General features: G+C 35.8%; 1 protein-coding gene across 1 annotated transcript; it reads left to right on the top strand.

The window, feature by feature from the left end:
• Positions 1-14,893: 14,893 nt before the first annotated feature.
• LOC149233897 (uncharacterized) lies at positions 14,894-15,334 on the top strand. Its single transcript, XM_089368093.1, has one exon. It carries the CDS (start codon positions 14,894-14,896, stop codon positions 15,332-15,334), a length of 441 nt encoding a protein of 146 aa, XP_089224219.1.
• Positions 15,335-18,724: the final 3,390 nt, after the last annotated feature.

Here is an 18,724-nt window from a genome sequence, read left to right as displayed (position 1 = left end):
AGCTCACATAAGCAAGGTTTATCTCTAGACAAAGATCGAAGGAGGAGGACGAAGTGCTGAGAAGCAAAGTATTAGAAGGAGGAAGTCTATGTGCCAGGAACAAAGTGCATAATAGAGGAAGGACTTGACTTGTACTTGGAGGACATCCTAGTCAAGGGTCTAGGGTTTGGCATTGATCAATAAGAAGCTTCAATAAGAGAAACTTACCAAAGAGTTTTCTTCTCTAAGAGAGAAAGGTTTTGGCCTTGGCAGAGAGCCAACATCTGTGTTCTTGTATTTATGGTTTTGGTAGAAGTTGGATGAAACACTCACACTAATAATAAGAAGAAGATCAAGCTAAGATAATTGTAAAAGTGCTTCACAAATCATTATCAAATCAAGAAGAATCACACTACACCTAATTGCCCTAGATTCTCCAACAATGATCAAGCTAGACACCAAATTAGTTTATGAGGCCTCTTTGTTTGTGGGACAATAAAGAACCTATCGCAGAATAATGATATGATTGTTATAATTGATGGAGATGTACATAGTTTATATAATTTTTTAGTTCATGATTAGCATTAAAATATTTTTGTTAATATTTGTTCAATAGTATATATGTTCACAATTTATAAGTGCATTTTAACTGGATGCCTTCCTCTCTCTTTCTCTCTCTCACACACAGATATATATATATATATATATATATATATATATATATATATATATATATATATATATATATATCCATTGATATATGTATTTATTATTATTATTATTATTAAGTGGACATTGAAATATTTTATTTATATGTTTTTGGAATGTCATGGTGTGCATCTTTAATGTGTTCTATATTTTTGAGTGGTCTCACTACCCATCAACAGGGACTCCAGCTTAGTAGATCATAAAAGAGCATTGGAGAGGATATAAAAGGAGAAGACAATAATGTGACCGCTAAAATGAGGATAAACGTTAAAAAATAATTTTGGAATTAGAGAAAATGATTTTTACAATTTGGACCAATAACCAAATATTTGGAAGGGGAATTAAAGATAATGCTTAATATTAATAATTTTTATTGATAAGAATTCTTATTAATATCTTCATCTGATTACTCTTTATTTTGAACGTTCTTTTCTGCCTTACCCTCCCGTCCCCTTACCCTCCCCTAATTTTAAAAATTTGGTTTCTTTTTAGTACATAACATATTGAATACATTTTGAAAGATTTGATTGCTTCGAATACATAATATATTGAAATTAAAGTGAATTTACACCCAACACACATAGTCATGATCATGCTAAACACCAGATTAGTTTATGAGGCCTCTTTGTTTGTGGGGCAATAAAGAACCCATCGCAGAACAATGATTTGACTGTTATAGTTGATGGAGATGTACATACTTTATATATTTTCTTAGTTCATGATTAGCTTTAAAATATTTTTGTTAATATTTTTTCAATATTATATATGTTCACAATTTATACATGCATTTTAACTGGATGCCTTCCTCTCTCTCTCTCTCTCCCTCACACACACACACACACACCTTTATCTCCATTGGTATATGTATTTTATTATTATTCTTATTGTTAAGTGGACATTGAAATATTTTATTTATATGTTTTTGGAATGTCAGTGTGTGCATCTTTCATGTGTTCTATTTTTGAGTGGTCTCACTACCCATCATCAGGGACTCCAACTTAGTAGATCATAAAAGAGCATTGGAGAGGATATAAAAGGAGAAGACAATAATGTGACCGTTAAAATGAGGATGAATGTTAAAAAATAATTTTGGAATTAGAGAAAATGATTTTTACAATTTGGACCAATAACCAAATATTTGGAAGGGGAATTAAATATAATGCTTAGTATTAATAATTGCTATTGATAATAATTCTTATTAATATCTTCATCTGATTACTCTTTATTTTGAACGTTCTTTTTTGCCTTACCCTCCTCCCCTTCTTAATTTTTAATTTTTTGTTCCCCCAATCTTATGTTTACATAGTCATATTGTATTATTGTTATTATAATTTTCATCATTTTTAAATTGAATTTTAATCAAAAGTTATTATTATTATTATTATCTTATTAATAACAATTATTAATATTAAGAATTATCTTTAATCCCCTTTCCAAATATTTGGTTATGGGTCGAAATTGTAAAAATAATTTTCTCTAATTCCAAAATTCTTTTATAATGTTCATTTTAATAGTCACATTATTGTATTTTCCTTTAATATCCTCTTTACATGACTGGAGGAATCAACAATTAGAGCGATTTTGTAATAATGTATATATATATATATATATATATATATATATATATATATATATATATATATATATATATATATATATATATATATATATATATATATTTTATTATTATTTTATATGACTAGAAAAATCAACAATTGGGCCGATATCATAATCATGTGGCAAATGGTTGATTTTGACCATTACCACTATGACCTTTAGGTGTCTATGTATGACCCTTATACAAACATTTGGAGTGATTTTGTAATAATGTATTTATATTTTTTATTATTATTTTATATGACTAGAAAAATCAACAATTGGGCTGATATCATAATCATGTGGCACATGGTTGATTTTGACCACTACCACTATAACTTTTAGGTGTCTATGTATGACCCTTATACAAACACGAGCAAACGAAAGAGATTTGAATTCCCAATCTCTTGATACATAACACTTCGTTATCATGGTGATTGCCATTTACCATTTAAATTGCTCCTCAAAAACTCAAAATAAAATTAATAATTCTCTTTAATAATATGCTTAATTTATTACTAATTATTAATAATGTTACAAATTTTTAATTGATTAAAATATATATTAAATAGGTGAGATGACAACTTCGAACATGTTTTTCATGTATATTACATTTTCTCCATGCATGTGTTTTCTATATATGTATTTTGATAAATTCATATTTTAAAAATTGTAATTATAAAAGAGCTTAGCTGCTTTACTTATTTATTTGTCGGTGGTGCGCATTCATATTAGCATATAGTGATTAAATAATATAAGTTTGGCTTTTATTTTGTGGGTGGGTGATGGCAGTAGCATATATTGATTAAAGATTTGCATGTTTGATATTCTTCACGTATGGAGGATTTTGTAAGTTTGAACTTATATTTTTATTTTATGTACAAACGTTTTGCGACATTATTTATAAAAAAAATTTAATTTGATTCTATATTGAATTGGAATGGAGGTATTACAATGTTGTGTGAAATTATAGATCATAAATTTATTTGAAGAATAGAATTTGATTGCAATGGTTTTTAATTATGATGAACTTCTGGATGGTTATTAAGATGGATACTCTGCTCGTGAAAAAGGGTGTGAACACTGAAAGATTAATGATATTAGTGTGTAGAATTTTGGTTAAATGTATTATGGAATGAGAATATTATTGAAGTTGATATAATTTTATATTATATAATTAGTTTATTTTTATGTTAATTATAAATATTTATTGTCAAATTTGATATGAGAAATTAAAGGGACGATTTTTTATATTGACATGGAGTCTAGTCAATATAAATGTCAAATGTATTTTAAAGATTGAAATTGAAAGAATAACAGGTTGAAAATGCAATACGAAAATTTTAATTTATTTTTTTCCTTGAATTAAATTAGGATTAAAATTGTAATTCCATATCACAAGACAATTTGTACGAGTTAACTAAGTTAAATTGACTTAGTTGGCTCAATTAATTTGAGTTGAGGGTCTAACTAGAGTTGTGTAGAGTGTCTCCTACATTATAGGATCCCTGGTTGAGTTTATTTCGAGTTGTAATTAATTAATTCAGTTTAACAGAGTTAAACTCAATGAAACTAGTTCCAATTGGTGGAGGAACTAGTAAGAGGTCAGGCAGTGGGGTGCTACTTCATGTGTTCAACCAGTTAATTGACAATTCACTCATAAATAACTCATGCATTTCAGGTCTGAGAGTTACCATGTTGAAATTGGAGTTCAGGGACAATGTGCTATCAGTGGTATAATCATCCAAATTGTACAGGTGGTGCATTTAGTCAGGGGAAGGTCTATGAGAATTGCACAATTCATATTGAGGAATTTCCTTAATTAATATGGGGTTAATTTCCAAGGAAATACGGAATTGGGCAAGCAAAATTTTGGTTAAGTATTGGCCTGGGCTTGTTTAGGAAGCAGTGAGATAGATAGAGATAGTGTAGAGATTGCTCGGGCTTGAGAAAAACATTGTAATCTTCTCATATTTTTCTGACTAATGCAATTTACAGATAGCAAGGGTTTTTAGTTGTGGGTTTCCCTAGGAAATCATTGTGTAATGTGTTCATTGAATTATTTATCTTGTACACTTCATGACTTCACGATCGTTTAATTGTATCTGCTGATAAGTAGAGTAGATTCAAGTGTATTGTTTTAGTAAATTACAATTAGCAATCTGAATTTACAAGGAATTTCAACATGGTATCAGAGCATATCACTCTAGAAGAAGAGAATATGAGTTTGTCTTTTGCAGGTGAAATCGAATTTGCAGTATTGTTCTTCAGAGCCAACAAGATGTCGTTCTATGGATTGAGACTTGAATATGCCCTTGAGGTTAGTTCAAAACTATATTTCTTGGAAGGATAGGATGGAGGCAGTGTTGGAAGACAACAGGCTGAAGGAATTCATAGAAAAAGATATTCCTAAGCCTCCAACAATTGATGCCCAAGATCTGGCAGAGTGGAGGAAATGTGTTGCAAAGGCGAGGAGGATCATAGTAGAAGGAGTTCAAGATCATATTGTCTTGAACCTCCACGGGAAGGAGACTCCATATGAAATGTGGGAGGAATTGACAAACTTGTTTCAGAGCAACAATGACCACAGGAAGTTGGCACTAAAGGAAAAGGTTAGGAAAATCAAGATGGAGAAGGGAGACACAATACCAAAGTACTTGATAAAGTTCACCCATTGTCGGGATGAGCTTGGAAGTGCTGGTGTTATAGTTATTGAAGATGATCTGGTCAAACTAGCACTTCTTGGCCTTCCCAAGGGTTGGCACAATTACTAGGATTCGGTCAATTGGAGGGAGAAGCTACCAGAGTGGGAGCATTTGTGGTTCGACTTGGTGCAAGAAGAGATTTGACGAAACACCATAGATGAATCCTCATCCAAGAATGATGATGAGGAGAATTGTGCCTTGGATGGAAAGGAAAAGAAAGGGAAAGGGAAGTCATCCCATTCCAAATCAGATTCTAGTGAGGCAGGCAAGAAAAAGGACTTGTATAATATTAAATGTTTTCACTGTCACGAACTAGGACACTATGCCACGAAGTGTATATACAAGAAGGCCGACAAGAAGCTCTCGGGAGGAGCAGAAGGTGAAGCTCTTGCTTGATAATTAGAGTTGGATTTCACCCTCATTGCTTGCATGGTGACATTGGTGATGGGTAGTGTTTGGTATCTAGATAGTGGAGCCTCATTCCAGATAACCGACAACAAAGAATTCTTAAGTGATTTGGAGGAGAAGGACCTCCATATGCACATAGAAATGGGAGATGATGGAAGGTATAACGCGATCGACATCGATATTGTTACTTTTCAGAGGGAGTCTTGTTCTCCTCTCACATTAAAAGATGTCATGTATGTTCCGAGTCTGAAGAAGAATTTGGTTTCAATTGCTATATTAGAGGACAGTGACTACAATGTGATACCTAACAAAGGAAAGGATTTCCTTTGTCACATAGCCTTAGGACAAGTGAAGCGGATCAGGGTTTAGGTGAAGAACCTCTACAAATTGGATGTAGAAGACTATGCTACTTTGAGCACAAAAGTAGAGAAGGTGCAGAGCTGAGACATCGGTGAATTGTGGCATAAAATATTGGGCCACTTGCACCATGAAGCTTTGAAGATCATGCAACAGATTTCTACAGGAATTCCCAAGGGTGCACTAGAGTAGAGAGATACATGCAAAGGGTGTACATTGGGGAAGTACACCAAAGCCACCTTTCATGATAAGGATAGTCGAGCGCAAGCGATCCTTGAAAGAGTTCACTCAGATGTGTGTGGATCGTTCTCGACAGCCTCCATGGCCAAGCATAGGTATTATGTAATATTTGTAGATGATTTCTTACGTAAGTGCTGGATTTTCTTAATGCAGAAGAAAGATCAAACATTCTCTAAATTTTGTGAATTTAAAACACTTGTTGAGAAAGAAACTCGTAGGAAAGTGAAGGCTTGTAGGAGTAATAACAATGAAGAATATGCGTCGAATGAATTCAATAAATTTTGTGCATCAGAAGGCATTCAATGAGAGTTAATAACACCCCATAAGCCACAACAAAATGGGGTGGATGAAAGGAAGAACAAAAGTATTGTGGGAGTTTCATAGACAATGTTACATGATCAGGGCCTACCATTGCACTTGTGGGATGAAGCATGCAATTGTATATGTTCAGAACAAGAGTCCTCATCGGATTCTCGGGATGAGTACACCAGAAGAAGCTTTTTTAGGTAAGAAACCAGATGTGGCACATTTAAGGATCTCTGGTTCATCAGTTTACTGTTATGTTACCAAGGATGCAAGGAAAAAGCTAGAACCAACAATTGAGTTGGGCATATTTGTAGGCTACACTAATACACCTCACAACTATCAGGTGTACCTTCCATATCTGATCTGAAAAGGAGAATATCAGTAATGCTGTGCGAATTCCCCATTCAGAATATAAAAATGTGTTTGAGGTTTGTACTCCAAAATAGCAAGTAAAAGCATGAATTTTATGTGTTTTTACTTAAGTTAGTTTCATGAAGAAAACTTAAAACATGAAACCATAATACTGAATGGAAGCATGCATCAAACAATAATTCACCAGCCATTATTAAAGGAGTTCACCCCTCCTAGGATACATCTCCTTGGATCAACTCTAAAGGCATGAGCCCTTCTCATTATGCTCAAAATTCTTAAATAATAAGAGTACATAAGTGTGCTGACAAAAAGAGTGGCTAGTTTCCCCTTAAAGGAAATGTTCTTTTGCAAAGAAATATCACTCTAAATACATGACAACATACAGTTAGTCATGAAACAATAAAAAAGCTAAGGGCTCTCAAATCAAGACCCCATAATCTAACTTCCAATAGCATAAACAATACTACAATCCACTTGAAGTAATTAAACAAGTCTCTTTCTCCATACACATATAGAGCAAAGAAGAAATAAAGATACAACACTGCTGTAATGGCTGCTGCAAAAAGAACATGGAGGCCGGAAGACCCCTGCAAGGTAATCTCCATCTTCATACTCGTCCATAAACTAATTCAACACTCTGGTTGACTAGAGCACCCATAGGCTTCACTTTTCAAAACACCTATCCAGAAGTGCTCCTTTGATCTTGAAACCCGTTCCAATGAGTTCAGAATGCCCAAAAATGACTATCTAGCCTCTTTTGCATCCCCATTGGTAAAAAATTTCCTTAGTTATGACTTCTGTCAGTCTTTCCACAATTTTCTCCTCCAAATATGGCTTATTGCCAGTTAAATTCATTATCCAGAGCTAATTCTGGAATTTTCACCGAAATCGACGGTCCTACCAACTTCCCTACCTATCTCGCAGTTAAGGCAAAGTGTTCACATGAAAAGTGGTCATTCGATGGAAAAGACGACGGTTTCGCATCCTTGTCGGATATCACAATCGACAGATAACTTAGGGTCTTGTGTATGCAGGACTTAACACATTGCGATATGTGATCTGGCGATCTGACAGACCTGACGAGTTATAAACTGTAATGTTCCTTAATAATAATAATAATAATAATAATAAATAATAATAAATAAATAATATAATATTAAAATACAAGAAAATAAATAAAAAATAGTAATAGTAAATAAATAATAAATAATAATAAAATAATAAATAACAATACTAAAGCTCTAAATAAATATAAATAAAAATAAACAGAAAAATAGTAAAAATCAGTAAAGCTATCAAAAAGTAAAAACAAAAAAAATAAAACAAGAAAGCAGTAAAAATCAGTAAAGCTATCAAAAATTAAATAAAACAAGAAATCAGTAAAGTTGCATGTTGACAAATGGAGTGTGTGCATTTGCTTCCCCTTCCAATGTTTGCTCTATTTAATAGATGGTGAGGAAGATGAGAGGCATTCCATCATTCCATGATTCCATCATCCATTCTCTTGGGAGAATAGTGTTGTGAGACAAAGGATTCCCTGGCAGTAGTACGTTGATTGAGGGCTCGGGGGTGGCCAGTTGTAGCAAGATTTTGTGCAATTGAGCCTACAGTTGGGTGGAGAGTCGTCCCCAAGACTTTGTTGCAGTTAGCAGAATTCAAATAACGTTCAACCCCGAAATCATAAGTGAGAACATCATCGCCACATGTAAGTTGTCTCTACTCATATTTATGAAATTTGATGTTAATTAGTTGTTAAATTTCGTGTTGATTATAAATCTTATGATTAATCTAATTAATTACATGTTTTTATTTCGAGGATGTTACATAAACCACAACATATAGAATATCACATCCGGGGAAACTATCGCAATCATAATTGGTGACGAATGAGGTGTTACTTCACATTCCCGCTACGATCTACGATTGCGATTTTTTTGCATCACAACTAGGCTTCGCCGGGGGCCGATTCTCATTCCTCCTCCGACTTGCAATATGTGATATCACAATCACAATTAGGATCCTGTCGGGGGCTGATTCTTAACACTTCCCTTTGTGCGATTGCGATATGCGATTATTGCATCGCCACTTTCCTAGGGCCGATTATCCTTAAGCCGCTCCTTTGTTTTTCTCTAATATGCGATATGTGGGACCAATGGCGCCCTGCCACTTGGAGCTTCCCCATTCACTGGAACCTTTGCCATGTCATCCAATCTTGCCACTTGGACAAGTCAAACCTGAACTTTGACTTGCTCTAACTTCTGCATATGAGCTCGGATTTGAGTGTCATTCGCACCATTAGATTTATAATAATGAGCTCTTCGATCTGAAGCTAAGCTTATCAAGATTCTGACACTTTGATATTTTGGAAAATTTTGAGCTCTTGATCACTCTTCCCCACTGAAAATATTTTGGTCTCCAAAAGTTTAATTTCAATTGTTTAGTATTTGAAGCTACAATTCCTTCATTTTTCCAAACTCGACCCAATCGATGTTTGCAGTGCCCTGAATTGTACTTGTCTTATCTTTTTCTCAAGTTGAACTTAAAATATAACTTGACCAAATAATTCAAGTTCGATGTTCTTCTCGACTTGTCCATGTCACTATGGTCATCCACAAAAACATCCTTCCCAAGAAGAATTCCAAAGTGCTCATCTGCAAAATCCTTCTCGAGGATAAGATCCTAAAATACTTTTCCAAATGAACCAAAACAAGCCTCACATAGTGAATACTTTTATAAATTGACTACTAAACATATTTGGAACATACTAAATGTGCTGCGACTACTCATACAATAGTTTTAAAATCGATGGTTTGAGAAAGGATTTTACAAAATGGAATAAACTTGACTCCCAATTTTTCCATTCAAATTGACTATTAATAAGCCAAAATAATATTGTAATGCTTAAAGAAACACTGTTGCATATAACTGATTTATTTATAAATGTCAGTTTTACAAGTTACCCAATTATGGGGATATGCAACTAGTGCAAAACAAAAATTTACAAACTTCAGTTGGACAAATAATCTGCCCATTTCTTACCCAACCAGGTAAATGAACCCTCTATTTGAACTTTATCTTCTTCTGAAGCTGCTTTAGGGATGGTCGCATCTTGCACCACTTTTTATTTTTTCGCTTTCTCTTCTGGTGTTTGCATGATTTGCTTGCCCTTACCAGGTGAAGTTATGGAAACAATTTCCAACACTTCTAGACCTAATGCCCACTGATATTGTAGTGAGTACACAAGTTCTTTTGAGCTCCTCTCGGCTCACTTGCCTTTAACCTTGGATGAGATTTTCTCTTCATTAGGGGACTTTTGAGGTCTAAAATGGGCCTCCTAAGAAAAATGTACAACCAAAATAAACTTTATAAGAACCAATAGGATTCAAGATGATGATGTCAACCATGGGGGATGATTCACTATTTTCGGAGTAAAAAAGTAAAAAAGTAAAAAGATTAAAAAATAATAAAATAATAAAACTATTTTTTCAACCATGGGGGATGATTCACCATTTTTGGAGTAAAAAAGTAAAAAGATTAAAAAATAATAAAATAATAAAACTATTTTTTCAACTCATATTTTCAACTTATCTCCCTAAGATTTTACTCAAATTTTGAGTGGGATTAATCACTGGATGCAGAATTTAATTCCTCATCCAAAAATTACCCATGTTGCATACTTCTGATGGACCCTGCTACACGAAAAATGAGAAATACATGAAAAAACGTGATTGCAATCACATTTTTCATGTATTTCTCAATTTTCGTGTAGCAGGGTCCATCAAAAGTATGAAACATGGGTACTCATTGGATGAGGAATCAAATTATGCATCCAATGAGTGTTTCCGCTCGAAATTTGAGTAAACCCATAGGAAGATAAGTTGAAAATACGAGTTGAAAAAATAGTTTTTTTTTTTTTTTTTCCTCTAAAATTTGATGATGTCATCTAATCTTATCTTATTATTTCCACTATTATTTTATAATTTCCATAGGAGACCCATTTTAGACCTCAAAAATCCCCTAATGTTCGGTCTCAATTCCAGTAGACATAAACATCTTCTTGATGACTTCTTTCCTCTTATCGCACTTATCTACACAATGGTTAGTTGAAAGACAAAAGGTGCATGGAAACATATTCCTGAACAAATTAGTTAAACCTGCGTGTTGTTTTCCATTATGAACAACATTTGAATTAACAGAATGGATATACCTCTGTTTGTTGTCCTTTGGCTTACGCTGCTTGCGTGAGGAACTTGCGTGGCAAGAAGAATTTAGCTTCCCTTCTTCTTCAACATCTTCATCTCTCTTTGGAGACATTTTGCACTTCAAGTCCTCCTTACGCTTGAGGAACCAAGTAGGAACCAATTTTGGATGCAACTCCCAACATCTTGCCTCCTCATGTCCTTTCTTACAGCAAAAGGAACACGATACCCATGAGCTGTCGCTAGAAGACCTTTCTTATTTTGCAACATAGCCTAAGCCTTCATATTTAGGCCTCTCCTTGGCCTCAATTGGATTTTTAATGCCTTGTTGGTTTACTCCAAGGCCTCCTCCCTTGTAACCCATCTTGGTCAAGAGCTTGGATCCAATGCCTTTACTATGTTTTTCAAAGGCTGCAAATGAATTTACGTCAACACTTTTGCATAAGGAAGAAGCATGTAAATTCTTACCATTTTCCTCATCTTTTGATTGACATACGAAGATGTTTTTGAACTCCCTTTTGATTCTAGATGTGTCCTCTTGGACTCTTTGGCTATCTTCTTTCATCTCCTCGAATTTAGGTGCTATTAGAAGCTCATCTTCCACATGATGTGGACAAAAGGTACAAACTTGTCCATCTACCTTTTCTGAGAGAATTTATACACTAGCATATTGCATAAGAGTTGTAGAAAAACATGAAGATTGTGGAGAAGATGGTGTTTATCTCTATTCTTGTTACCTTCTTCCCTTGGAGAACATTTTACTCTTGGAGATCTAGAGCTTTCACCTTGAAATTTGGTATTCCTTTCTTCATATAGGACTTTCACCGTTTCTGCCATGTCTAAGAAAGCCTTCACATCCTCTGACATTATTGTAGGCTCTCCTCCTTGTGACATGATTTTATTGAAGCTTCTATTGCAATTTGAGGTAGAACTTGGTGGTAGAGATTGTAAGAATATTGCTCTCCTTTCCAAAACATTCTCCTTAATGAGCGTCAAGACACATTCAATTGCAAACAATAGTCAAGTCCTCCTCACACAAATAAAACCTATGCCATGATACCAACCTGATCTGAAATGGAGCAGATTAGTAATTCTGTGCTAATTCCCCATTCAAAATATAAAAATGTGCTTGAGGTTTGTACTCCAAAATAGCAAGTAAAAGCATGAATTTTATGTGTTTTTTCTTAAGTTAGTTTCATGAAGAAAAATTAAAACATGAAACCATAATACTTAATGGAAGCATGCATCAGACAATGATACACTAGCTATTGTTAAAGGAGTTCATCCCTCCTAGTCTACATCTCCTTGGATCAGCTCTAAAGGCATGATCCCTTCTCATTATGCTCAAAATTATTCAATAATAAGAGCACACAAGAGTGCTGAAAAAAAATGTGGATAGTTTCCCTTTCAAGGAAACATTCTTATGCAAATAATGCTGACTCTAAACACATGTGATGCAGGTGCATTAGGCAGAGCACAAAAAATGATAAGTTATTAAAGTTAGACCAAGAGCCTAGCAATGTGATGGATTGATTACATGTCAAGGCTAGAACATTTTAAAGTTCATTTTTGAAATAGTTTTTGATATTCAATTAAGATTAGTTAGGAATATCTAGATAAATTAAATTATTTTATAGTTAGTAGGTAGTTAGGGCTAAGGGAAATTGGTTCACATCCATGAACTCATTTCTTGGATAGTGGCTTTTTAGTTTTGAAGGAGAGAGGAGGAACATTTTTGGGTGCTGGAAATTTTGGTGTGAGATTGAAGTTAATTGAACAACATTTCTTAGACCAGTGGTTTTTGTAGCAGCAAATTGAATCTGTAAGTGTGTGTGAGATAGTTATTTCTTATGTGTTTGTGAGGTTTATGAACCATAATATTAATATAAGGAGATTGAAATTGATTTGGTCTTTAAATTGTTGTGTTGAATGAGGAATTCTTGCACTGTGTTTTCTCTGTTATTTACATTTAAATGAGAACATGGAGAATCATATTTCAGTTAATATTTTAATCCAGTATTTTTTCATCCAAGATTGTATATTGGAAAGAGTCATTTTACATTTCAGATTCGAGAATACAAAGCACTATGTATCCAACAAACAGAAGAAAGAAATTCGTAAAGGAAAACCGTCACCAATTTTACGGGTCAATTTCTGATCAAAGGAAGATGAATTTCGAAATTCTGCCATATGGGTTTTGTTCAAAGCATGGTCTGTTTGGTAACCCATGAACGATTTCCAAAAGAGATCCTTCATTTGGGAGTTACGAAGGGATATTTAAACTATGTTTTTACAGACTACGTGATTGGAAATAAAAGCAATGCGTTCCTCCTTTAACAACATCGTAGTTTGTTGTGAGAGTCCTGTAACATCACCATAGTTTGTTGTGAGAGTCTTGTAACAACACTGTAGTTTGCTGTGAGAGCCTGTAATAGCATTGTAGTTTGCTGTGAGAGTCTATAACAACATTGTAGTTTGCTGAGAGAGCCTGTAACAACACTGTAGTTTGCTGTGAGAGTAAAGATTTGTTGTTCATCCTATAACAACACTATGGTTTGCTGAGATAGAAGCCATCAATTTGTGTTATCAGAGCCTTAACGTTGTTCATCTCTACAATATAGAGAGATGAATAGGCGTTCAGGAAGGGCATGAGGTCGAGGAGGCAGACCCGCGGGAAATGCATAAATCTGGGAAGAGATAGGGAGACTGCAAATTTGGTTAGAAGCCATGGAAGTAGGGATACAATGGGATCCTGAAGGTGGAGATGTTAGTGAGGTTAAAGAGGAAATTGAAGAAGAAGGAGCAACACCTGTTGAAGAAGTTGCTGAGATTAAGTTGTTGGGAGTAGTATTAGGCTCAAGTTCAAGGCCAAAGCCTGAAATCTCTATTTATGATGACAGTTTGAAATATGAGAATCTACTAGATTGGATCAGTGAGATGGACAATTATTTTTAGTACGAAGAAATTGACGAGGATAAGAGAGTCAAGTTTGCTATGACAAGGTTGAAAGGCCATGCTGCACTATGGTGGGACAATGTACAGGTTGAAAGAAGGAAGAAGGACAAACCATTGATCAAGAGTTGGGATAGAATGGTGGCAAAGATGAAGAGTAAGTTCTTGCCAAAGGATTACCAGCTAACTCTTTACAAACAGATGCAAAATATTAAACAAAAGATAATGACAGTGAGAGAATACACCGAAGAGTTTTACAAGGTGAATTTGAGAGCAAGCTATGTAGAAGATACCCCAGAAAAGAAAACAAGGTATATCAATGGTTTGAGGCTAGATATTCAAGATGAAATCAACATAATTTCTCCAAGGACAATAGAGGAAGCATACTAGTGTGCTTTGAAGGTAGAAGAAAAGATAGCTAGGAAGCAAAGCTCTGGCAAAGGACGTGGTTTTTCCAAAGGGAAAGGACAAACAAATGGAAGAGGAAAGTTTCATGCACAAAAGAATGATGAAGGCAACTCAAATCAACAAGGGCAGTCAAAGAAAGAAGGTGGCAACAGAGGAGGAAGACCTTACCAGAGAGGTAGAGGTAGAGGAAGAGGTAGAGAGACTGCCTACCAGTGTTACAAATGTAACAAATTGGGTCACCGATCTTTTGAATGTCCTGAGAATGACAATACGGGACAACGAGGTGCATACATAGCTCAAACCAAAGCAATAGAGGCACAAGTACCTGAGGTAGAGAATGTGCCAAAGACTGGAGAGGTGTTGATGATGCACAAAGTCCTTTTAAAACCAACAAAGGAGACTGCTGAACCAGTCCAAAGGAAATCCTTATTCAAGACAATGTGTAAGGCAAAAGGAAAATGCTACAAATTGGTGATTGACAGCGGAAGTATAGACAATCTAGTTTCCCAAGAAATGGTGGAAAAATTGGGATTGAAAAAGATTAAGCACCCCACACCTTATAAGGTATCGTGGTTGCAAAAAGGACACCAATTGTTGGTGCATGAACAAAGTGAAGTTGAGTTTCAGATAGGTAAGTATAAAGACAAGGTGCTCTGTGACGTAATGCCAATGGATGCTTGTCACATTCTTTTGGGTCGCCCATGGCAGTTTGATAGGAAGGTGACACATGATGGAGAGAACAATTGTTATAAGTTCGAAAAGGATGGCATCAAGCACACTCTTGTACCATTGAAAGAGGAAGGTACAACTGAAATAGGCCCAAAAGCACTGCTACTTAGTGGAAATGAATTTCTACAACAGATGGAAGAAGAAGAGGTAAGCTATGCAGTGATTTGCAAGCCAAAGGTAGTACTTCTGCACACCGAAATTGTAGATTTACCTCTTGAAGTTCAAGAGTTGTTGCATGAGTTTCATGATATTGTAGTTGATGAATTACCAAGTGAGTTGCCACCCAAAAGAAGCATCAGTCATCACATAGACTTGATACTGAGAGAAAGTCTTCCGAACAAGGCTACATATCGGATGACACCCAAAGAGATATAGGAAGTGAGGAAGCAAGTACAACAATTGTTGGACAAAGGACTAATAAGAGAAATTTTAAGTCCATGTGCTGTACCTATTTTATTAAGTCCAAAGAAGGGTGGAGAATGGAGAATGTGCACTGACTCTAGAGCAATTAGCAAGATCACCATTCGTTACAGGTTTCCATTGCCAAAAATGGATGATATGATGGATTGCTTGGGTGGGGAAACTTACTTCTCTAAGCTTGACTTGAAAAGTGGTTATCATCAAATTCAGATTAGAGAAAGAGACGAGTGGAGGAAAACTTTCAAGACCAAGGAAGGCTTGTACGAGTGGATGGTTATGCCATTTGGCTTGTCAAATGCACCAATACCTTTATGTGGCTGATGAATGAAGTCTTGAAGGAGTTCATTGGTAAGTTTGTCATTAGATATCATTTTGGGATTCAATTGCGTTAAGTAAGTCATTCATGTATGACCATTTCCATGAGAGGTAGTCGTAACTGACTATTTTCTCATGATTTTTAAATAGTTCACTTAGCACTCATTGCATCGGGTGATGCTCACAGGGGTGAAGAAGTGGGATTGAAACTAGTGAAATGAATCACATAGCGTCAATCATCACTTCTGGGGCTTGCACCCGGTAACCAGGACTTCCCGAGAGGTCACAGATCGCCTCTGGCTCAAGCGCGCTTAAATGTGGAGTTTTCCTCACAATCAAGCCCACTTAGCTTGCTATCCCATTTGCAAAACCTTAGAAAGTATTGCGCCTCATGAACCATTCAAGTAGATATCCCTTCACTCTTTTTGAATTTAAGTATTAGGGGGTTTACGTAGTGCATTATATTAGATATCATTCTGGGATTCAACTGCGTTAAGTAAGTCATTCATGTATGACCAGTCCATGAGAGGTAGTCGTAATTGGCTAATTTCTCATGATTTTTGAATAGTTCACTTAGCACTCGTTGCTTCAAGTGATGCTCAGAGGGTGAAGAAGTGGGATTGAAACTAGTGAAATGAATCACATAGCATCAATCATCACTTCCGGGGCTTGCACCCGGTAACCAGGACTTCTCGGGAGGTCACCCATCCCAGGTCGCCTCTGGCTCAAGCGCGCTTAACTGTGGAGTTTTCCCCACAATCAAGCCCACTTAGCTTGCTACCCCATTTGCAAAACCTTAGCAAATATTGTGCCTCATGATCCATTCAAGTAGAAATCCCTTCACTCTTTTTGAATTTAAGTATTAGGGGGTTTACGTAGTGCATTATATTAGATATCATTTTGGGATTCAACTGTGTTAAGTAAGTCATTCACGTATGACCATTTCCATGAGACGTAGTCGTAACTGACTAATTTCTCATGATTTTTGAATAGTTCACTTAGCACTCATTGCACCAGGTGATGCTCACAGAGGTGAAGAAGTGGGATTGAAACTAGTGAAATGAATCGCATAGTGTCAATCATCACTTTCAGAGCTTGCTCCCGGTAACTAGGACTTCCTGGGAGGTCACCCATCCTAGATCGCCTCTGGCTCAAGTACGCTTAACTATGGAGTTTTCCCCACAATAAAGCCCACTTAGCTTGCTACCCCACTTGCAAAACCTTAGCAAGTATTGTGCCTCATGAACCATTCAAGTAGAGATCTCTTCACTCTTTTTGAATTTAAGTATTAGGGGGTTTATGCAATGCATTATATTAGATACCATTTTGGGATTCAACTGCATTAAGTAAGTCATTCACGTATGACCATTTCCATGAGAGGTAGTCGTAACTGACTAGTTTCTCATGATTTTTGAATAGTTCACTTAGCACTCATTGTAACGGGTGATGCTCACATGGGTTAAGAAGTGGGATTGAAGCTAGTGAAATGAATAACATAGTGTCAATCATCACTTCCGGGGCTTGCACCTGGTAACCAGGATTTCCTGGGAGGTCACCCATCCCAGATCGCCTCTGGCTCAAGCGCGCTTAAATATGGAGTTTTCCCCACAATCAAGCCCACTTAGCTTGCTACCCTATTTGCAAAACCTTAGCAAGTGTTGTGCCTCATGAACCATTCAAGTAGAGATCCCTTCACTCTTTTTGAATTTAAGTATTAGGGGGTTTACGTAGTGCATTATATTAGATATCATTTTGGGATTCAACTGCGTTAAGTAAGTCATTCACGTATGACAATTTCCATGAGAGGTAGTCGTAACTGACTAATTTCTCATGATTTTTGAATAGTTCATTTAGCACTCATTGCATCGGGTGATGATCACAGGGGTGAATAAGTGGGATTGAAACTAGTGAAATGAATCACATAGCGTCAATCATCACTTCTGGGGCTTGCACCCGGTAACCAAGACTTCCCGAGAGGTCACCCATCCCAGATCGCCTCTGGCTCAAGCATGCTTAACTGTGGAGTTTTCCCCACAATCAAGCCCACTTAGCTTGCTACCCCATTTGCAAAACCTTAGCAAGTATTGTGCCTCATGAACCATTCAAGTAGAGATCTCTTCACTCTTTTTGAATTTAAGTATTAGTGGGTTTACACAGTGCATTATATTAGATATCATTTTGGGATTCAACTGCGTTAAGTAAGTCATTCACGTATGACCTTTTCCATGAGAGGTAGTTGTAACTGACTAATTTCTCATAATTTTTGAATAGTTCACTTAGCACTCATTCCATCGGGTGATGCTCACAGGGGTGAAGAAGTGGGATTGAAACTAGTGAAATTAATCACATAGTGTCAATCATCACTTCCGGGGCTTGCACTCGGTAACCAGGACTTCCCGGGAGGTCACCCATCCCAGATCACCTCTGGCTCAACCACGCTTAACTGTGTGTTGATGCCTCGAAAATCGCTACATCAACATCAGGGATAACCACCCGGTTTGGACCTTAAAGGCAACTCCTTTTCCGTTTGGTATGGTGGCTCCGACTGGATATAATGGGACCAATTTCCCAGTGATTGGTAAATGGGATGGATAAATAATTGGCTTTAAAATATCTAATGATAATGGATGAATGATCTAATCTAAAAGTAAAATATAAACAACTATTCTATCCCGGAAAATTGTTGCTTTTAGTGTATCTTTGGATGGTCTTCATTCACAAACAGGCATATAGATGACTCTGGTTGGTAAGCAAAGATGTTGATTCATATGATAATTACTAAGCCCAAATAGTTGAACAAAGCAATCAAGCAAACATTATTACATTATTTCTCATTTATATCATAGACATAGACATGAGTGAAAGAATAACAGTCCTCGGACATCCAATAGTGAAAAGTACAAGGCTTGCTATTAAATCACATATATATATTCAATGATAGCAAAATTTAAACGAATGCAGATTCATATAAAAATGACAGAAGAGCATAGATAATAGTACCATATGTTTATTCGAGTCACTCCCAATATC

Source organism: Pinus tabuliformis, chromosome 8 (assembly GCF_031772625.1).
Source record: "Pinus tabuliformis cultivar Carrire ecotype Pingquan chromosome 8, CPIR1, whole genome shotgun sequence".
Classification (NCBI taxonomy): Eukaryota; Viridiplantae; Streptophyta; class Pinopsida; order Pinales; family Pinaceae; genus Pinus; species Pinus tabuliformis.
This window is presented reverse-complemented; position numbering and strand designations above follow the sequence as displayed.

Coding starts and splice junctions, on each gene's coding strand:
- LOC149233897 (XM_089368093.1), top strand. CDS start 14,894: ATGCCAATGGATGCTTGTCACATTCTTTTGGGTCGCCCATGGCAGTTT.